The 23,103-nt window shown below is 43.2% G+C and overlaps 1 protein-coding gene across 1 annotated transcript in view; it reads right to left on the reverse strand.

Moving 5' to 3' along the window:
- ZDHHC24 (zinc finger DHHC-type containing 24) overlaps positions 1 to 23,103 on the reverse strand; it is a 143,164-nt gene that overhangs the window by 50,102 nt on the left and 69,959 nt on the right. The window contains exon 3 of the mRNA XM_030219969.1: positions 19,681 to 19,958. Within this exon, the coding sequence (XP_030075829.1) occupies positions 19,681 to 19,958 (278 nt within the window). The remainder of the gene's footprint in view (positions 1 to 19,680; positions 19,959 to 23,103) is intronic.

Below are 23,103 nucleotides of genomic sequence, written 5' to 3' on the forward strand. Positions count from 1 at the left end.
TTCTCTCCCCTGCCCCCTCTATCCATCCATACCCAGCGATTCTCTTCTCTCCCCTGCCCCCCTCCAGCCATCCATACCCACCCAGCGATTCCCTTTTCTCTCCTGCCCCCTCTCCAGCCATCCATACCCACCCAGCGATTCTCTTCTCTCCCCTGCCCCCCTCTAGCCATCCATACCCAACCAGCGATTCTCTTCTCTCCCCTGCCCCCCCTCCAGCCATCCATACCCACCCAGCGATTCTCCTCTCTCCCCTGCCCCCCTCTATCCATCCATATCTAGCAGCTGTCCTCTCTCCCCTGCCCTCCCCTCCCCTCCATGTCCAGTAATTTCTCCTCTCTCCCTGGGCCCTGCCTTCCCATCCATCTCCATCGATGGCTTCGATGCTCCTCTCTCCCCTGCCCTCCCACTCCAATGTCCACCTGCCCACCCTCTTCTCCCCCCCAACATCCCTCTTTTTGCTCCTGCCATCCTGAGGGGTTTAAATTGTTGATTTACCTCCATCGCAGCAGACGCAGTGAAAGCCCGTCTCTAGCCTTCCCTTCGTTTCCTATCAGTGTCCCGCCCTCACGGAAAGAGGAAATGACGTCAGAAGAAGGCGGGAAACTGACGGGAACGAAGGGAAGACTAGAGACAGGCTTTCACTGCGGCTGCTGCGACAGAAGTAAATCAACGATTTAAACCCCCCCCCCCCCCCCCAGAGTGGCGGGAGGTGAGGTAAGCATGGCTTGTGGCACCCTCCTGCCATGCTTACCTCACTTACCGCCGGGTTGCGCCGCCCCTGGGAGCCGGCTCGCCTGCCGGAACAACCGGCTCGCAAGAGCTTTAAAAATTTAACAACCGGCTCTTGCGAGCCGGCTCCTGCACACCACTGGGACTCATCCTTATTGGGATAACTGAACAAGCTGGAATACTATATCAGAATAATTAACCTCAGTCACACATACAGAACACAAATAGACCTTATCTAAATATAGAATGTGACCACAAACTAAAAGTAAAAATATGTAGACAAAATTAATGTGAAACTTCAAAAAGCCAGATTCTGCATGCAGCACAACACCAGAGAAATAGAGACGTGTTTGCACCTGTAATGTGCAACATACTAAGAAAGCAGATACCAATTACCAAAACTGACAAGTTCATTCATTAAATCAAAAATAACATTATTTTTCTACCTTTTTTGGGTCTAGTGTTTTTTCCCCCTAATCGTATTGTTCCTAGTTCTGATTCTTCTTTCTTCTATCCTCCTAGTGTGCTGTCTGTCCAGAGTCTCATTTGCCATTTCTTTTCTGTATTCCTATCTTCTTCATTTCCTCATTGATTTTTTCATACTCAGCTTTCTCCAATTTATTTTCTGCCTCTTAAATTAAATGTCTCCTTCTCATCCTCCAGTCTTCAAGCTCCCTCTTTCTACTGTTTCTATCTAGCTCTCCTTCCCCACCCTCATCAAACATCTCTCCTCTTTTCCCTTCTTCTTCAACCACATCAGGCATCTCTCCTGTCTTCCCTGCCCCCAAGACGTTATCTCACCCTGATCTTCCCTGTCACCTACCTCCATGTTCAGTACGTCCCCCCATCTCCACTATGTCCAACATGCCCCCCCAGTTTCCCATGTTACTCCATTTCCAGGATCTCCCCTTCCACCTTCTTCTGTGGCCAGTATATCCTCCATCTACTTTTCCACCATATCCAGTGTCTCCCCCTGATCTCCTCTTCCACTTGGCCTCCAGCATCTTCTCCTGATGTCTCTTTTCACAAGGCCTCCTCTCCAGCATCTTCCACCAATCTCTCCTTCCATTCACCTCTCTCTAGCGTCTACCCGCCTCCTCACTAGCATTTCCCCAATGTTTCCTTCCACCCGCTATCCCGTTTGGGTAGAGGGTGGAATGGGGGAGGGAAGGAGGTGTTAGATGCTTGTATCCTAGATGCCGGGGTGGGGTGGACATGGTGGCAGCTGTGAAGGGGCAATCCAGTGCAGCAAGCTTTAGGTGCCTCTACACTTGAGCCCTCTAAGCCCAATTTCCCTATTCTTTCCCCCCCCCCCCCCAGAGTCCAGCATATCCCCTTTCTCAAACCAAGAAGGTCTGTGATTTTTCTTCTCCCTCCCCTTTCCCATGTATTCCTACATTTCCCTTCTCTGTCTGTCTTTCTCTCCTCCTTCCCCATCCAACATTGCCCCTTCTTGCCCCCCTCCCTATTCCCTTCTTCCTGGTGTCCAGCAATGCATATCCCAACCCACGACTGTGTGCCATCTTTCTTCTCCCTCCCTTGCCCCACATATTCCAGCATCCCCCCTCACTCCTTCCATGTCCAGCTTTATCCATTCCCCCCCCCCCCCCAATCCGCTCCCTTCTCTCAAGCCTGTTCTCGTTCCGTTGCTGGACTGCCCCTGCCCAACATGTTGCAGGATCAATCTCCCTTTCTCTCTTCTTCTCCCCTCCCCCGTTCTGCTTTGTCCCTTCATGCACTCTTCCCCCCCCCCCCCACTCCCTCACCTCAAACCTGTCCTAGTCTTGTGGATCTTTCCCAGTGCAGCCACTGTGAGCAAGAAGTAGAAACGGCAGGTGCAGAGCCTCGTGCTGTTGTGAATCCAGCCGGAAGTTGGAAGAACCGCCCCCTTCTTGGCAGCAGGAAGTGCGTGGGAGGGAGGGTGCATCCGGCAGAGCCCCCCCCCCCCCCCCCCCCCCGCTGGAAGGGCTGTAACAACACAGTACTAGGACAGATCTGAAGGGAGAGAGCGGGGGGGGGGGGAGAAGAAGGGGAGAGAGATACTAGAACGCTTCGAGTAGGGAAGGGAGAGTAACGCATTCAGTCCAGCAATGTTCGGGAAGGGAGGGATTTCCAACTGCGGCTGCTGTGACGACGACAACGACGAAGGTAAATCAACGATTTAAATCCCCAGAGCGGTGGGAGGTGAGGTAAGCATGGCTTGTGGCACTCTCCTGCTATGCTTACCTCACTTACCGCCGGGTTGTGCCACCCCTGGGAGCCGGCTCGCCTGCCGGAACAACCGGCTCGCAAAAGCTTTAAAAATTTAACAACCGGGTCTTGCGAGCCGGCTCCAGCACACCATTGCCTGTAATCCTCTTTGAACATAAGAGTAGCCATACTGGGTCAGACTAAAAATGGTCCATCTAGCCAAATATTCAGTTTTTCAAACAGTGGGACAAGCCAGGTCACAAGTACCTGGGAGAAACCCAAATCGTGACAACACTGCATGCTACAAAACCAAGGGCAAGCAGTTGCTTCCAATGTTTGTCGCAATAGCAGACTATGGACTTTTCCTCCAGGAATTTGTCCAAACCTTTTTTAAATCCACATACGCTAACCGCTGTTACCACCTCATCCGGCAAAGAGTTCCAGAGCTTAACTATTTGTTGAGTCCAAAAATATTTCCTCCCATTTGTTTTTAAAGTATTTCCATGTAACTTCCTTGAGTGTCCCCTAGTGTTTGTACTTTTGGAACGAGTAAAAAATTGATTTACTTCTACACCACTCAGGATTTTGTAGACCTCAATCATATCTTCCCTCAACCGTCTCTTTTCCAAGCTGAAGAGCCCTAACCTAACTTCTGCGGAAGTCTTGTGAGGCTGCTGCTTGAACTCTTGGCAGCCATTTTGAATCGGCGCTGAGAGAAAGTCTGCAGATGCGCCGGGCAGGAAAAAGGGGTACCACACCAGGTACCACACTAAGGTAAAAGAGGGGAGAGGAAGGGAGGATAGGAAGCCTGCCTGCCCACCCACAAATCCGGACAAACGGGCAGGATGGCAAAACCCACATGGTTGCCCGGCCATTCCGGGTAAAACCAGTTTCAGTTTTACTCAATTTTCCACCAAGGAATTTATTTATTTAGATTTTGCTCACACCTTTTTCAGTAGTAGTGCAAGGTGAATTACATTCAGGTACACTAGATATTTCTCTGTCCCAGGAGGGCTCACAATCTAAGTTTGTACCTGAGGCAATGGAGGGTTAGGTGAATTTCCAAGATCACAAGGAGCAGCAGCAGGATTTGAACCTGCCACCTCTGGATTGCAAGACTGGTGCTCTAACCACTAGGCTACTCCTCCACTCCACAAATGTTGCCTTAGCACATTTATCCAGCCCCAAAGTCATCCTGATGTCATCTGAAAAGCTTTTTACTAAATGGAGTTGTTCTGCCAGTGTTGTTCGCTGTAACTGTAGAGCTTCAAGTCATATACAAACAGGAGGTGTGATGTTACTTCTGCATCTTTGCCAGTTCTAGGTTTTGGCTAAACCCAAAGAATTATGAAATGTACTTAAGTGCTACATAAAATATGGGTAGTGACAAGGAGGCTCCCTGGATCCTCCCTTGAATGATTTTCAGAAGACTGTGTTCATAAGCAACTAGCTAAAGATAAACAATGTGATGGAGCCAGATGGGATACATCTAAGAGTACTAAAGGACCTTAGGGAAGTTCTGGCAACCTTTTCAAATTTTTGTAAGAGTTGGAAGTGGCCTGGACTGGAGAAGGGTGGATGTGGTCCCTCTCCATAAAAGTGGAAGTAAAGAGGAGGTTGGGAAGTATAGAACTTTATTGTGAATAAATTAATGGAAACACTTCTAAAAGCGTGGTTTCTACTGTGGTTTCTAGAATCCAACGGATTGCAGGAACTGAGGCAACATGGTTTTACTAGAGATAGGTGAATCTGATTCATTTCTTTGACTGAGAGACCAGAGAGTTAGATTAAGGAGTGCTAGACATGGTGGGGCATTTTCAATATGACATTTAAATCTGACTTGGACGTTTTGCTCAAAACGTCTAAAATCAAATGACAAATATAAAGATTTTTACAAAAGAAAAATGTTTAACTTTTTGTTTTGATAATGGCCTTTTTCTAGATGTTAATGTACTCAGTGTGTTTATCTTTTTGGACTATTTTGGGGGGGAAAAAGTCCAAGTAAAAAACACACAAAATCAAGCAATTGGGATATAGGAGGCCCCAGCTTCTTAGCAGACTGGCCACAAAGACATCCCAGCAGAGCAGAAGGGCATCTTTGGGGGCACTGCAGTGGACTTCATATAAAAAGGTCCCTGGTTCACATTTCATGATTCATCCCTTATACGGTATGGTGAGCCCCACAAAAACCTACAGAACCCAACTATACACCACTACTATAGCCCTTATGGCTGCAAGTGTCACCTATATGTGAGTACAGTAGGTTTTTGGTGGGCTCACACTTTCCACCACAAGTGTTAACAGTTAGAGTGGATTATTGGCCTGGCTCCCCTTCTCTACAGTGCACTGCACCGACCACTAGGCTACTCCAGGGACCTGCTTGCTGCTCTAATAGACTGGCTATAACATCTGAGGCTATCACAGAGGCTGGTATGTACTGTTTGTTTCACATCTTTAGGGGGTGGGGGTCATGACTTAATCCCTCCAGTGATCATCTGGTCATTTAGGGCACCTTTTTATGACTTAGTCATGATCAAAACAAGTCTGGACCAAAAGATTTAAATGGTAGCCCAGGATGTTTTTGTTCTGTTCCATTATGGCCAAATAACGTCCAAGTCTTAGGAACACCGAAATCCCGCCCCCAACACACTCCCTTGTGATTTGAACTCACTGCTGATTTTGAAAATAGCGATTTGAACATTTTGGCAAGCAAATGCCTATTTATGCCACTTTTTAAACATTTTTCTCTTTTGAAAATGAGCCCCATGGTGTACTTCAATTTCAGAAAGGTTCCACATAGGCATCTTATAAATAAACTGCGCTCCCTTAGTACGGGCCCTAAAGCAACTGTCAGAGTTAGAAACTGGTTGAGTGGAAGGGCATTACCAGTGGTATATCACAGGGATTGTGTTTTGGTTCATTTCTTTTTAAAATTATTGTAAGCAGTTTTGCTGAAAGGTTGTCTGGTAAGGTTTGCCTCATTGTGGATACTACGAAAACCTGCAACAGGGTAGATACCCCAGAAGAGGAGGGATCTAGCAAAACGTGAAACAAATAAGTTTTAATGCTAAAAAATGCAGAGATATATTTGGGCTGTAAAAACCCCAGGGAGTGTACTGTTTTGGGGGGTGAAGTACTTCTAAGCTCAAATCACTAAAAACACATACTAGGAGACTCGAACGAGCATGGAAAAAAATGAAAGACGAATATACACTTAACGCATGGAAACAACAGCAAAGAAAATACAAATACTCAATAAGACAAACCAAAAGAACATACTACAAAACCAAAATAGGGCCAGACTACAAAGACGCACATAAACTCTACCAACTTGTGAACAAATTAATAGACATCACACCGGTGACCACAACTAGCACAGACATCCCATCAGCAGATAACCTTGCCAAATACTTCAATGAGAAAATCATAAAATTACGATCCACGTTACCACTCAATGCCACTGATCATGAAAAATTCATGGAATGCTTGGACCCAACTACCGGTGAATACCCAGCAGATCGAACCTGGACTAACTTCGATCTGTTAACCAAAGAAATCATCACTCAAGCAATCAACAAATTCTCCAAAACCCACTCCAAATTGGATATTTGTCCCAGTAACCTAATAAAGCTTTCCCCCCGTTTCATAACAGATCTTACATCACACATGAATTACATGTTGCAACACGGACTATTCCCCAAGGACAAAGGAAATATACTTCTTACCCCTATACCCAAAGACTTAAAGAAAAAACTAAACGACACAACCAAATATCGACCAGTAGCATCAATCCCCCTGGTAGTCAAACTAATGGAAAGTATGGTAACCAAACAACTTACCAACTACCTAAACAAATTCACTATACTGCATGAATCACAGTCAGGATTTCGATCCAACTATAGCACTGAAACAGTGCTAACTACTCTCATAACCAAATTTAAACAATTAATTGCAACTGGAAACAATGTGCTCGATATGGTCAGCCACCAAATACTCTCAAACATCCTGGACTACTTCGGGATTGGAGGAAACGTACTTAGATGGTTCAAAGGCTTCTTAACTGCAAGAACCTACCAAGTGATATCAAACTCAAAAATGTCAACACCATGGAAACCTGAATGTGGAGTACCACAAGGATCACTGCTCTCGCTGACTCTTTTTAACCTAATGACACCATTAGCCAAATCGCTATCCAACCAAGGACTCAACCCGTACATCTATGCAGATGATGTCACGATATACATTCCGTTCAAACAAGATATAACCAAAATCACAAACGAAATCACACACAGCCTCCAAATAATGAACTCATGGGCGGATGCATTCCAACTAAAGCTAAACGCAGAAAAAACACAATGTCTCATCCTGTCCTCACAATACAATACAAACAAACCCAATACCATAAATACCCCAGACAGCTTGAAAATATTGGGAGTCACAATTGACCTAAATCTCACACTAGAAGATCACGCGAAAAATATAGCAAAGAAAATGTTCTACTCAATGTGGAAACTTAAAAGGATCAAACCTTTCTTCCCAAGGGAAGTATTCCGCAGCCTAGTACAATCAATTGTACTAAGCCATCTAGACTACTGCAATGCAATTTATGCTGGATGCAAAGAACAAATCATTAAGAAGCTTCAAACCGCTCAAAATACAGCAGCCAGACTCATATTTGGGAAAGCAAATACGAAAGTGCCAAACCTCTAAGAGAGAAACTACACTGGCTCCCACTAAAAGAACGAATTGCGTTCAAAGTTTGCACCCTGGGCCACAAAATCTTTCAAGGGGAAGCCCCGGCCTATATGTCAGACCTTATAGACTTGCCTACCAGGAACGCAAAAAGATCAGCACGCACATTCCTAAATCTCCACTAACCTAATTGTAAAGGGCTAAAATATAAATCCACATACGCGACCAGTTTCTCATACATTTGCACGCAGCTATGGAACGCACTACCGAAGGCCATAAAAACAACACAAGACCTAGCCAGCTTCCGAAGGCTACTGAAAACAGATCTGTTCAAGAAGGCATACCATAAACATCCATCTTAAAGACTAAATAATAAGACTTTACATGACCTAGACATAACTGAAATCTTTCACTGAATTGGTTAACCTCTTTGCCATTAATGAACAAGCACTACCACTTTAATCTTTATGTAGAATAGGATCTCTCCATAGTCGATGACCTAATATATGCTACAATACAATTTATTACTCAGGAACCTTCGTGCATTACCTTAATATATTCTTCCTTACCATGTATACATGCACATGATATATATCTATACCATGATCTGTTCCATGTATGCTATGTTCCATGCATGTTACCATATATGTATGCACCTGAACGCAATACCATTTGTAATTCTGTTACCCGGAAATGGCAACCGCCATTACGGCAAATGTAAGCCACATTGAGCCTGCAAATTGGTGGGGAAATGCGGGATACAAATGCTACAAATAAATAAATAAATAAATAAATAAAAGAATGGAAAACAAAAATGAGGATGTTATAATGCCTTTTGTAGGGGTATTTACCTGAGATCTCACCTTTGCTGGCTTTGGCCTATACAAGCCTGAACCATTCTTTTTTTTAACTTTATTTTTGTGTATAAACAACTTAGAAGTACAAACTTTGACATCCCTTTATACATCCTATAAACATCCCCATTCCCTTCCCTCCTCCCCTCCCTCCCCCCCTAGTCTCTTCATATTTCTATGGATCTCTGTGGTGTCTCTGCTTTTATACTCCATACTTCGGGCCCATAAAAAGGACCGAGTTTGCCAAGTGATGTCACCTCCGTGGTATTATCAATTGCGGAGCATCTAAGTCAATTCCCGCTTGGGATCTCCAAAGCTTATATTTGTCCCATATTTTGGTAAATTGGGGCAGCTGATTGTTCTTCATCCCTGTAAGCTTTGCCATTTGATACATATAGTCCATTTTATGTAAAACTTGGACAATTGGTGGTGCCAGCGATTGCTTCCAGGCGGCCACCAGTGCAATCTTTGCCGCTCCTAAAAACATGGAAGCCAAACGGTGAAGAGGTGTCAGAAGTCCGGGAGGGCGAAATTGCAACAAGCAGTAGTCCAGTGTTTGTGGATATTCTTTACCCAATATCTGTTTCAATAACTTAAGACATTCCTGCCAATACGATTGTATCTTTGGGCATGACCACCATATATGTTTCATATCCCCCCTCACCTGACATCCCCTCCAACATTGATTCGAAGAGCCTGGAAACATTTTCGCTACTTTATGTGGGGTATAATACCATCGGTATAGGATCTTATATCCATTTTCTATCATGGAACTACTTACTGATCCCTTTAATAGAAAGCCTATCGCCTTTTCCCAACTCTTCAATTCATGTGTAGCCCCTATATCTTGTTCCCATTTCTGTATGTATTGCTGAATTGGGGTTTTATATGAGAGTAGTGCCCCGTATATTCTTGACACACACCTTTTACGACTATTCCCTCCCATGGCCCGTTCTAATTCTGTTTCCTCCTTTTGTAGCTCCCCTTTGGCTTTTCGAAGAATATAGTCTCTAATTCTAGTGTAGTATAACAGGTGATGTGCTGGGAGATTATATTCATCTTGCAGCTCATTGTATGAGCGTATTGTCCCCTCTTCCCATATTTGATCCAATTGTTTCAACCCTCTCTGTCTCCATTGCTTATATATTGTATCTCCCTCTTCCCATGGAAATCCCGGTGCCCCTTGTATATGCATTTTACGGAAATATGTTCTCTGTGGACAGACTTGTTGGCGTAATGCATTCCATGTCATTAAGGGGTATGCCACTGTTGGGGGTAGCAATGTTGCCATTGCCCTAACCCGTTTACTGGGGAACCATAGTAATGCTGCTGGGTGATTAAGTCCTATCCAGTGTTTTTCAATTTGTAACCATGGTTTGTCTTCCTCATTAATCCATGCTGCTAATATTCTTAGCTGTGCTGCTTGAAAGTATTTAAAGAAATCCGGCACTCCCATTCCCCCCTTTTTTTTAGGTTGGTATAGCATTTCTGCTTGTACTCTAGGCGGCTTATGGTTCCAAATGTACGCAAAGGTTTTTTTCTTTAGTTGTCTAAAGAATTTTTTGGGGATTTGGATTGGTAATGCTATGAAGAGGTATAAAATTTTGGGTAGCAACATCATTTTTATTGCTTGTATCCGGCCTAACCAGGACAACTCCAGCCCTTCCCACCTCTCTAATTCCTGTAACATTTCTCGCAATTTACCTGGGAAATTTGCCTCGAAAAGAGTGTTTAGACTAGGTGTCAAATTAACTCCCAGATATCGAATGGAGCGCTTTGTCCATCTATACGGGTGTCGTTCTTGTAATTTATCTCTGTCTTCTGCATTTATATTTAAGCCCAATATCTCTGATTTTGTCATATTTATTTTAAATCCTGCTATTCGCCCAAATTGCCCCAATGTTTGTTCAATATTCTGTAATGATCTATGAGGATCTGTTAAAGTCAAAAGGATATCATCTGCAAACAGCATAATTTTATGTATCTTATGACCAATTTGGATCCCATGAATGGCCTCCTTTGCTCTAATTACCTGGGCTAATGGCTCCATCGTGAGGGCAAAAAGCAGGGGAGAAAGTGCACATCCCTGCCGTGTCCCCCTGTTTAATTTAAAAGTGGCTGAGCAGTCCCCATTTATAATCAATTCTGCTAATGGCTGCTCATACAGACGCTGTAGCCATGTTATATATCGGCCCGTCATTCCCATTTTATGCAAAACCTTAAACATATAGGGCCAGTGCACTCGATCGAACGCTTTCTCAGCGTCGAGAGAAAGTAAGATTGTTGGTTGCTGTGTGCTATTTGCCTCTTGTATTAAATGCAGTGCCCGTCTGATATTGTCAAACGTTTGTCTTCCTTCTACAAACCCCGTCTGATCATTCTGTACCAATTCCGGCATAAGCCTCTGTAATCGCCTGGCTAGAATTTTCGTGAATATTTTATAGTCTGTATCTAAGAGTGATATGGGTCGATATGATCCACATTGCACCGGGTTTTTCCCAGGTTTTAGGAGAATACTGATATGAGCTAATCGCCATGAGTGAGGCAATTCTTTTTGGTGTTCTATCTCATTTAATACCCGAACCAACAAAGGTGCCAATATTTTTCCAAAACATTTATAAAATCTATTCGTGAATCCATCAGGCCCTGGAGCCTTACCATTAGGCAAGTTATGTATTGCCCATTGCACCTCCTCTAATGTAATGGGTGCAGAGAGTTCATCATTTTGAGTTGAGCCAATTTGAGGGAGCTCTATCCCTTCTAAGTAGTCTTGAATTGTTTGTGGCTCTGACTGTATATCATCTGTGTACAATTGTTTATAAAAAGCATAAAAAGCCCCCTTGATATCCTCAGTTGTAGTTTGTCGCTGCCCTGTGCTATCCTCTATTGCCTGTATGTGGTTTTTCAGTTTTTGTTTTTTTAATTTATATGCTAATAGCCGGGAGGCTTTATTACCAAACTCATAATATTGCTGTTGTGTTCTTTGAAGTGTTTCCGCCACCTCTGCTAACTGTAGGTCCCGAAGTTCTAATTGTACTTGTTGACATCGTTGTGCTACCCTCGTTGTATGGTTCCCTTTAGCTATAGTATGTTGTAGGTGTTCAAGCTCTATATGCAGTTGTTGTGTTTTACGTTGTTTCTGCCTCCATCTATACGACTGTAATGATATAATTTGTCCTCTAAGGACTGCTTTAAGCCCTTCCCATAGTATGTCATCACTCACGTCTCCCGTGTCATTATGTGTAATATAGTTTTGGATGTGGATTTCTAGTTGCTTGATCACATTGGGATCTGCTAACATACTATCATCCATACGCCAGCGTGGTTTAGTTAATCTATTTGTTGTGCACCTTAATGTTAGTGTCAGGGGCGAATGATCAGACCAAGTTCTGCTCTGTATTTGCACCCCTTGTACTCTCTGTATCAAATTTTGTCCTCCCAGCCACATGTCAATTCGTGAATACGAGGCATGCACCGCCGAATAGTACGTATAGCTGCGTGACATCGGGTTATAATGTCGCCATATGTCTGTCATCTGCCAATAGTTTATAAATTTGTGTAATTTTGCTCTATCCTTTCGGGCATAGCGCACCCCCACCTTTGAGTTATCCATGACTGGATGCATAGTGAGATTAAAGTCTCCTCCTATTATCAGTTCCCCGTCAACATATTTTGCCAATATTTCCGATAACTCTCCATAAAAGGAGCCTTGTTTCTCATTTGGAGCGTAGACATTCAGCAGGGTAAAAGTCTCCGCCCCCAATCGTATGTTTAGCAAAATATATCGCCCCCCCCTTATCTAGCCTGAACCATTCTTATAACAATATGGGTTCTACAGCTTGTGCCCTGAATACTTTTGTAACTATCAGAACCTGGCTTTCTTGCCAAGACCAATTACTGCTGAGCCTTGCAAGATTACTTCATCCAAGGACATATTCTTTGTTGCAAACTAGCCCGTTATCTCCTGGAAACTTTGGAGGAGTATGGCCTCAGACAGGGAGTTTGCATACCATCTTTAACAAAGGCTCTCTTCTTGACCATGCAGCTGGCTGGACATTAGGTCATCATATGTGATTGGTCCACAGTATCATCTGACGCTTGGATACCAAAGGTTTGGACTAAAGAAAGTTCAGTTGGAAGGAGAACTCCAGAAGAGAGAAAACACCAGAGGATTTGCACATGAACAGAACGCTTGGAAGAGCCAGAGACTGATTTTCCTAACACCAGTGAACTGCTCAGCTACAACATCAGGCCTTATCTAAGACTTTACCATTTGCATCCAGATTTCAACTCTTGGACTTATTCCTGGACTGGGAGGCTCGCTGAGGTTGTCAGCTAGAGACTCTGAGTAAAAATCCGCTTCTCAACCATTGGGAGTCTATGACAGACGGCAAGATGAGATAGGATATATTACCTATAGTCTGGGATAATTAGTCCTTAGTTTGTCTGAGACAGATAGGTTTACGTCAGGACTTCTGGTCTGTGTATTCAGCTGATCACTGTGTTTTGCATAAGAAGTGTAATAAGTTCTCATAATAATAATTAGGAATTCAGGATTGTACTGGGTTGTGTAATCACTCCTTTAGTTAGTGCATTAGGATAATCAGAATGTATTATCTATTCTGGTGATAATCTATTTTTATAGCAAGTTATTTTTGTATTTTGCTTGGCATTTTGCTTCAGTACTGTTTATATATATATTTTTTTCTTTACATAATAAATAATATATATTCCATCTGTGGCATTGTTCATTTCTCCAGCACAGCTAGCATTGGGCTTCCGAGGTACACCCCTAGACACGAGTCCAGGATAACTGTTTAGCAGTGTTCTGAGTTATATAAGTGCTGCTAGCATGCCTTACACTTTGTATCGCTCCATGGTGCGACTGCACCTCGAATACTGTGTTCAATTCTGGTTGCCGTATCTCAAAAAAGATATAGTGGAATTAGAAAAGGTGCAGAGGACAACAAAAATTATAAAGGGGATGGGACGACTTCCCTATGAGGAAAGGCTAAAGTGGCTTGGGCTCTTTAGCTTGAAGAAAAGGCGGCTGAGGGGAGATATGATAGAGGTCTATAAAATAATGAGTGGAGTTGAATGGGTAGATGTGAAGCGTCGGTTTACGCGTTCCAAAAATACTAGGACTATGGGGCATGCGATGAAGCTACAATGTAGTAAATTTAAAACGAATTGGAAAAAACTTTTCTTCACTCAACATGTAATTCAACTCTGGAATTCGTTGCCAGAGAATGTGGTAAAGGAGGTTAGCTTAGTGGAGTTTAAAAAAGGTTTGGACGGCTTCCTAAAGAAAAAGTCCATAGACCATTATTAAATGGACTTTGGGAAAATCCACTATTTCTGGGATAAGCATAGAATGTTTTGTACTTTTGGGGGATCTTGCCACGTATTTGTGACCTGGATTGGCCACTGTTGGAAACAGGATGCTGGGCTTGATGGACCTTTGGTCTTTAACTTGTACAGCGCTGCGTAACCCTAGTAGCGCTATAGAAATGCTAAGTAGTAGTAGTAGTAGTAGTAGTTTCCCAATATGGCAATACTTATGTAAGACTTCTATGCACAAAAACAGGGGACTTGATAATCTTAAGGTAGCCAAACATGTAGTAAAGATGATAGCAAGAAACCAGAAGGATACCTGGATTCTAAGTGAGAGGAATGTTCAGAAGGAAAAAGGAGCTAATAATGTACAAGTCTCTGGTGAGACTTCATTTCTCCAATATATCTGAAAAAAGTCTTGACACCTCTCTCTACAGGTAACCGCAGTTAACAATCAAACCAAGTCTGAAAATGCCCAGCACAGCTCCCAGCTCATAAGCTGTCTTATTTTCGAAAGAGATCGGCGGCCATCTTCCGACATAAATCGGGAGATGGCCGGCGATCTCCTGAACCCGGCCAAATCGGTATAATCGAAAGCTGATTTTGGCCAGCGCCAACTGCTTTCCGTCATGGAGCCGGCGAAACTTCAAGGCAGGGTACAGAAGGCAGGGCGGGGGCAGGGCTACGAGATAGCCGGCTTCGCCCTATAATGGAAAAAGATGGCCGGCTCGAACGAGCAGTTCGCTGGCTGCACTTGGTCCATTTATTTTTCGGACCAAGTGGCAAAAAAGTGCCCCAATTGACCAGATTTTTTAATTTTTTTTTTTTATTTTTGTTACATTTGTACCCCGCGCTTTCCCACTCATGGCAGGCTCAATGCGGCAGGCAATGGAGGGTTAAGTGACTTGCCCAGAGTCACAAGGAGCTGCCTGTGCCGGGAATCGAACTCAGTTCCTCAGGACCAAAGTCCACCACCCTAACCACTAGGCCACTCCTCCACTGGATGACCTCCCCTTACTCCCCCAGTGGTCACCAACCGCCTCCCACACACACAAAATTTTTTTTTGCCAGCCTCTCACGCCAGCCTGAAATGTCATACCCAGCTCCCTGACAGTAGTAAGCAGGTCCCTGGAGCACTTTTAGTGGGTGCAGTGCACTTCAGGCAGGTGGACCCAGGCCCATTCCCCCCCTACCTGTTACACTTGTGGTGGTATATGTTGAGCCCTCCAATCCCCCCCCCCCAAACCCACTGTACCTACATGTAGGTGCCCCCCTTCACCCCTTAGGGATATGGTAGTGGTGTAGAGTTGTGGGGAGGGGGTTTTGGGGGGGATTTGGGGGGCTCAGCACACAAGAGAGGTATGCACCTAGGAGCAATTTTTGAAGTCCACTGCAGTGCCCCCTAGGGTGCCTGGATGGTGTCCTGGCATGTCAGTGGGGCCAGTGCACTACAAATGCTGGCTCCTCCCACGACCAAAAGGCTTGCATTTCGCCGGGTTTGAGATGGCCGGGCCCGGTTTCCATTATGGCCAAAAACCGAACCTGGCCATCTCTAAACCCAGCGATCTCAACATTCAACCTAAATGTTGATATTTAGCCGGAGCCAACCGTATCATCGAAGGAAAAGATGGTTGGCCATCTTTTTCGAAAATACGGTTGGCTCCGCCCATTTACGGAGCCGGCCCCGGAGATGGCCGGTGCCGTTCGATTATGCCCCTCAAGGTAAACTTAGGTACTACTACCCAGCTCAAAACAAAATTGCCCCTCCTCCACAGCTATGAGTCACCAGATGCTATGTAACCAAAATTGATTGAATTAAGTCTCTGGCAGTGTAGATTCAACACACATGGTGCAACCTCACCTTGACTACTGCATTCAGTTCTGGTCACCGTATCTCAAAAAAGATATAGAGGAATTAGAAAAGGTACAAAGAAGAGCGACCAAAATGATAAAGGGGATGGAATTCCTCCCATATGAGGAAAGGCTAAAGAAGTTAGGGATCTTCAGCTTGAAAAACAGATGGCTCAGGGGGACATCTGATTGAGATCTATAAAATCCTGAGTAGTGTAGAATGAGTGGAAGTGAATTACATTTTTTAAAATTCTTTCAAAAAGTAACAAGACTAGGCAACACTCAATGAAGTTACATGGAAACACTTTTAAAACAAATAGGAAGAAATACTTTTTGAACCTTCTTCTGTCTGAGGTAAGAGCAAGATCCCTCTTGTTGCAGATGGCATCAAGAGAGTGGAGGATAACAACTCTTCAAAGGACAGAAGTGTCTTCTTTGCACCCCACGAGTATCTCTTATCGAGGACAGATCAGAAATGGTACAGTGGCCTTATCTGATCCGCTACCTTCTTAACCTTATCTCTGAAAAGATGATCTCCCTTGCAGGGCACATTGCTGAACTTTTCCTGCATCTCCTTTGCCTGTTGGGGCCTAGACTTCAATGCAGATTGGTGCTCCACTAAAGCTTCCTTCCCTGATTGACATCAGAATGGCCCATACTGATGCGAACTGCCTCTAAACATCAACATTGTTTTATTTAAACTCAGACAACTTAGCTTAGTGAGATCAAATTTTCATGAAGATCATTTTGCTCTACTGGTTCAATTATTGATTCTTCCCAATTACTGTAAATTAATTTATTGCGGAATGCCCATTAGATTGCAGAAACAAAATTCATTATAAAATATAACTGCTAAAATGATATTTGGGATGAAGAAATATGATAGAGCAAAACCTTTGCTGGTAAAACTTCATTTGCTCCCATTTCAAATTTGCATTATTTTTAAGGTGGCTTTTTTAAATATATTGAATTCTTTCTGCTAAAGCATCAGTACAGGTACCACAATCTAACAGGGCATTTCAATCTTGTGACCAAAGTTTATTAACCTTTCCCTATATTAAGGATCTTCATTCTAAAAGGGTTCTAGATGGTTCCTCAGGCTGTTTCTATTAGGAATAGTTTGCCTTTAAATGTTAAACATCTATTCTCTTATTTTCTATTCTGGACACGTTTAAAAATACTTCTTTTAAAAAATATTTGGATCATGGTGATTACTAAAATAGTTTTATCTCTTTGATTTTTGTAATTTCCCATTTGTATGCATTGACTTCTTTGATGTAAACTGTTTCAAACCTCTTTTGAGGGATTCACTGGTCAATAGAAGTTTGCGATTAGATTAGACATAGCCTGAAGGATCAGTTGAACTTCTGCCTGCATCAGTATCAGTGGAGTCAGTGCCAATGCCTAAATCAAATCCAGATAGTGAGTCAGCATCTCCTGGAGCCTCCTGACCAATTTTTGCTTTAAGACTATCAATGTCAATGGGCAACAGAAATAATAATACTGTCTTCCTGGGTCACCTGAGGAAATATGGGTAGCTTGAACCTGGACCCCTGGAGACTGATGCACTCCCTCAGATAGAGTTGAGGATGACTGGTCCTCTGTGAGGGTGCTCAAGGTGGGATAGCAGCTACCAAAATCTTCCCGATAGATGAGAACAATGATGAAGCCTCTTTGTCTTCACTTAACACTTGGCATCAGAATTCCTCAATGCTGGCTCCAAAATGGCAGCATCCTTTGCTTCAAACAGTTCTTCAACAAAGGCCAATCCTGATGGCCTCTATTTATGCTCAGCTTTAAGGGAAATTAATGCTTCCTTGATATCAGTGCACCACTGGTATTTTGTGCAGCTTCTGGATTCTTCTAATACCAATGCACTTAGATTGGACTTGGTTGAACTGAACAGACCCTCTTTTCGCTCAACAGCCATGAAGACTCCTAGTCATCATAATCTGACACTTGACACATTTGGAGATCTTGGGCCTGATATTCAGTTCTATTTAACTGGCCAGGAATGGCTCCTGGCCGGCTAAATAGCGTTTAGCCATCTAACCACGAATATTCAGCACAAGATAGCCAGTTATCTCTGCTGAATATTAGCACTTAGCGGCTAGCCGCTATCCTGCTATGTCACGTGACTTAGCCGGTAAAGCGTGAATATTCAGCATTAACCAGCTAAGTTTATCAGTTAAGATAGGTCTGCTATTTACGCGGCCTATCTTTAACTGCTAAGCACTTAACCAGTTAGTGCTGAATATCAGCTTAACCGGTTTTAAGTTGCCACGGACAAAACTGAAACCGGATATTCAATGCTGCTCACTGGATATGGTCCGGCATTGAATATCCGGTGTCAGTGCCGCCAGTGGCAGCTAACCACACTGCCTGCCACCGGCTGAATATCAGGGGGCCTGTGTTTAAGCTGAAGGCATGCCAGACATTTGTTATGTGTAGCTGATTAATATAGCTGTGCTGCATAACTGCACTTCCTGAAACAACTGGGGCTCTTCTGCTTCTAAGATACTGGGAGAAAAAAAAATAGCTCATGGCTTGATGCTCAAAAGAAAAACAAAAACAGCCAATGCAGCTGAATACCACAATTCCAGTGTGGGCTGTAGAAGTGTAAAAATTAAGGAAACTTTTGAACAACCAAAGTCCTAAGTAAGTGAGGTCTATATGGAAAAAGTGAAAGTGCAGGGACCTTTATAAAGAGGGGTCAGGAATGTCTGTGTGTCTTTCCATCTGGGGGCAAAATAGGTTCATCCATCCAAAGGGAAGGCTTTGGGGGCAGAAGATTGAAAGGCAGCTCTAGTCTTAAGAAGGGAGGTTGGTGATCTAGAAGTTTGTGCTGTAGAAGTGAAGTTTCTGTACAGGGGAGGGGGTGGAATGAAGAAAGGAACCCCCTCCAAAAACACCATAGTACACTGCTATGAGATATAGGGACTCATTTTCAAAGCACTTAGACTTACAAAGTTCCATAGTAACCTATGGAACTTTGTAAGTCTAAGTGCTTTGAAAATACACCTCATACTGTTTCAAGAGCTGCAATATACATATACTGATTCACTGTAATATAATAATTATGGAATTGCAGCTTTCAAACCGCCTTCCCTTCTTATCTCTCCTGATCACAGACGCATGCACAAGCACAAACATGTAAATACACACACCATCCCCCCCAACATATACATGCATTTATAAGCAGAGAAGTGTTGCACTGTTGCTGTTGGTTAGCGGTTTTTGTTGCACTTGAAGAAACGTGTAACTAAATTATATTGATGTACGAATAGCGTTGTATTCAGTTGTTTGAACAATGTTGTTACTGCAATTGCTCTGCCTTTGACTCAATAAAGATATTCTCAAAAAAAAAAGAAAGCATTCCATGAGCCATGCTCTATATGCTTCCTTCACTTATTAGGCTTAAACTATGTTTACTCACTGAAAAACTCACTGATACAGGAAAAAGGTGTCTAACAGGCTCCACAGAAGGAACTAAAAGAAAATGAAGATGATTCTATACATTTGTGAACCTCTTTGCTGAGAAAACTTTGACACTCTTATTAGACTGGGCTCCATGGGAAGATCTCATCTGACCTCCCCTTCTTACTCAATTAATAGCATATCCAACTTATAGGACAAACTCTCGCTTTCACTCAACTTTACTATTGGGTTTTCCATCAGCTAAAGGTATTCGCTATAAGAAAAATCGTTGATAGCTTGTTTATTTATCAGGCTAGTAAATTATGGAACTCAATACCAGAGCAAATTCAAACTATCTCAGATTATCTATTGTTTTGTAAAGCATTAAAAACTTTTCTTTTTGAAAGATATTCGAGTAATTAGGTAGTATAATGTTTCTTTAATCTCATTGTAACCCGCTTAGATTCTTTAGTGATGGAAGCGGGATATAAATACATGGAATAGAATAGAATATTGCTTGTCCTTGGAGAAAGTGACTCATCCCAAGGGAGAATGAGTGTGACACAGCTCTGGACAAGCAAATCACTATTCAGCCAAATCCCCAATACTGTACCTGTGAGGAGCATCATCCAGGGCATGATAAGCAGGAAGGCGGTGTGGAAGCTCAGCCCCTCATGCAGGATGCCCAAGAAAATTTCAGCATTCAGGATTGTGGCATAAAGCAGCCCAGCCCAGCCATATAATAGGGTGCAGAGAAAATAACGTTGGTTGTGAAAACCCACACACTGGCCCAGAAGCACGCAGTGGTGGTCACGGCGCAGTACACAGATGCCACAAGTGAAACAGTGCTGGCAGCGGGGTGGAACATGTGTCTGGCATGAGTAGCAGTACCTGCAGGAGAAGGAAGAATGTGATTTAGAATGTGATCTCAAAGAAAGACTGCCAGTTTTATCAGTTTATAAGTGAGGATAAACCCTTAACCTTTGAAGAACTGCAAGAAGTATTTGATCCCTCATAAGTATTTGATCCTTATATATGGAAAAGAGAGCTGGAGGCAAGTAAGGAAGTAGACTACACTAGATGGGAAAGGTTCTGGCTATTGCTGAAAGGACTGAAAGGGCAAATTACTAAATTTTACAATTTTATTAATGGAATGAAGTTTACTAAATTTAAGTTTACAGAGGAGAGGGAAGGAATGGGATGGGAAGCAATGGGAAAGGACTTTTGGAAGCAGGCAGGTTGTCAGTCTGTCTTGACTGAAAGAAAAACCGTAAAACTATATACAGATAGTATACAGTATCCAGTAGAGCAAGCAGCAAAAAAAGAAGCACACAAGGGCCTTCAAGAATGGGATAATAAAAAATGCCTTTAATAAATTGACCTGACACGGATCATGTGTACGCCTGCGTCAGGAGTCAATTGAGATCAAGGCACTTGGGAACATAGCCAAAGAAAAAAATCTCGTTCCAAACACAAAGTGCCTAACTGTGTTGCTTGGATACGAGTAGTCAAGTCAACAGAAAGGAAAATTGCACTTGCAGAATCAAACACTTCTTCAAATGCCGTAATTTATAGCAGAAACCGTTTGACTCTGCACGTGCAGTTTGCCTTTCTGTTGACTTGACTACCTGTGTCCAAGCAACGCTTATTAGCAACATCCTTAGGCACTTTCATTTATGTTTTGAACGAGTTTTTTTTCCTTTGGCTATGTTCTCAAGTGCCTTCATCTCTATTGACCCTTGACACAGGCGTACACACACCAAAACATGGCCTGTGTCAGGTCAATTTATTAAAGGCATATTTGATTGTCCCATTCTTGAAGGCCCCTGTGTGCTGCTTTTTTTTGCTGTCTTTGTGGTGTCCCTTGGACCCTCTCTCCTGCTACCCACCCACTAGAGCAAGACAGATTTTTCTAGGGACATGAAATAGGTGCCTGTGGGGGTGCGCTGAATGGGGGAACTTTTTTCCATATTTGGTGGGAGTACCCACAGGTGCAGGTATTTTGGGAAGAGGTAGTAGGGAAGGCTTTGGAGGATCTATTAGGTAGGCAGGTAGATGTGGAACCAAAGCATTTCTTATTGGGGTTGTTTCAGGGGGTAGGGGGGAGAGAAGAGACTTCTCCTATAGTTTGGGTAAGATGGGATTAGTAGCAGCATAATGTGAAATTGTAGTGGAGTGAAAAAAAAAAACACAAGCGCCTACTGTGGAGAATTAGCAAGCTAAATTAGCTCAAAATGGATTGATGGGAAAAGCTGACTACTATTCAGAATAATAGAGGGGAGAAATTTGAGAGGACCAGTGCTCGTCTGAAATGATACCTGGGGATGGTTTAGCTAGGGATGCTGTGTCACACCTTGAAATGAAGGATGATGAGATAACGTTTCCAAGTTTATTAAGATTTGCTCTTCCGCCATTCGGACATGTCATTTAGGCGGAGGGGTTCTGGAGAACGGAACAGCAGATGTCCTTGGCCTGGTTGGGGGTAGAGTCAGGGGAGGTATAATTTCTTGGTTGGAACCAATAAAAAGATAAAATAAGACATGCCTTCTTTTCAGGTTGTGATTCTCTATGCTATGTAAAAGAGACCTACTGTGTAAAAGAAATCATACTGTGATAAAGGAAATATGACTTCTACCCAGTGAGAAGGAAAGAGGGAAAGTACAGTAAAACTAATCAGTTTTCTGGTAGATGAATTTGAGATTTGCTCTCTGTAATACCAGCAATGAGTTAGCAGTTCATTTAGGGCTGGGGGCAGAGGGAAATGGAGGAAGTCCAGTGAATTATTTCCATAGAAAATTGAAGAATTGTACTTAAAACTACATTCATTAAGTTTTATTGGTTACCACAAAATACTTATGGGGCTGATGGGGGGAGTCCCCTCCAAAAGTGCAGCACCCATTTACCTTTGCTGGTATGGATGCCAAAGCCTCATCAGCCAAATAAATACAGTGCCTCTGCTCCCTTCCTTCTCAGCTGCTTCCTTCCTGCAGATGTCAGCACCCAGACTTCAGAGCATGCATGAGAAGTCACGGCTCTGGCGCCATCTGCAGGAAGGAAGTAGCTGAGAAAGAGAGCAGCGGAAGTACTGTATTTATTTGGCTGGCAGGGCCTTGGCATCCCTGTCAGAAAAAGGTATGGTTAGCATGTGCATGTTTACTGGCGGGGGGTGGGGCGAAGAGAGATCTGGCTATGCCCCTGGTAGGCACCAGAAAAAAACAAAACAAGCCAACACAATCCAGCTATTTCCAACATTCACATTCTGTGTGGGATTTATTTCTAGGTTAGAGATTTGAACTGAGTTCTAGTACATCCAGCTGATTCTCAAGAGCCATAGAACTACCACTCTTAGCAGCACCATCGTATGATGGGCTGTATAGCAAACATGTGCAAATAGATCAATGTGTTACATATTCTAATCACTGTACTGAAAATACTTTGTTTCAACCTGCATTGGTTGGTCCTAGTCCCTTTGTTTTCCTTCTTAGCTTCTTCTCCTTGCTCTCCTTTCAATTTTACGTTGATTCTCTTGTCTGTCTTCACTATTTCCTCTTTTACCCCTTCTCTCTGATATCAAAATTTTCCTTTTAACTTATTTTCCCCATTTTCTTTCTTCTCTCTCTCTCTAAAGGGGGAAGTTATCAAGCTGCTTTAATTTGCATTATTTGCCCCTTAATGTGACTTAAAGGGCCCAATACAGCTTTATAAAATTTACCACAGCGATATTTAAGTTGCTGCGGGATACAAATGAATGAGATGCAAAACATGTAAGGTAAAATTATGTATCATACCTGATAATTTTCTTTCCATTAATCATAGCTGATCAATCCATAGACTGGTGGGTTGTGTCCATCTACCAGCAGGTGGAGATAGAGAGCAATCCTTTTGCCTCCCTATATGTGGTCATGTGCTGCCGGAAACTCCTCAGTATGTCGATATCCAAGCTCCATCCGCAGGTCTCAGCACTTAGAGAATTACACCCACAAAGGGACACTCTGCCCAGCTCACCACCGCCGAAACGGGGGAGGGGAATTAACCC

This window comes from Microcaecilia unicolor, chromosome 11 (genome assembly GCF_901765095.1).
Source record: "Microcaecilia unicolor chromosome 11, aMicUni1.1, whole genome shotgun sequence".
NCBI classification, from domain to species: Eukaryota; Metazoa; Chordata; class Amphibia; order Gymnophiona; family Siphonopidae; genus Microcaecilia; species Microcaecilia unicolor.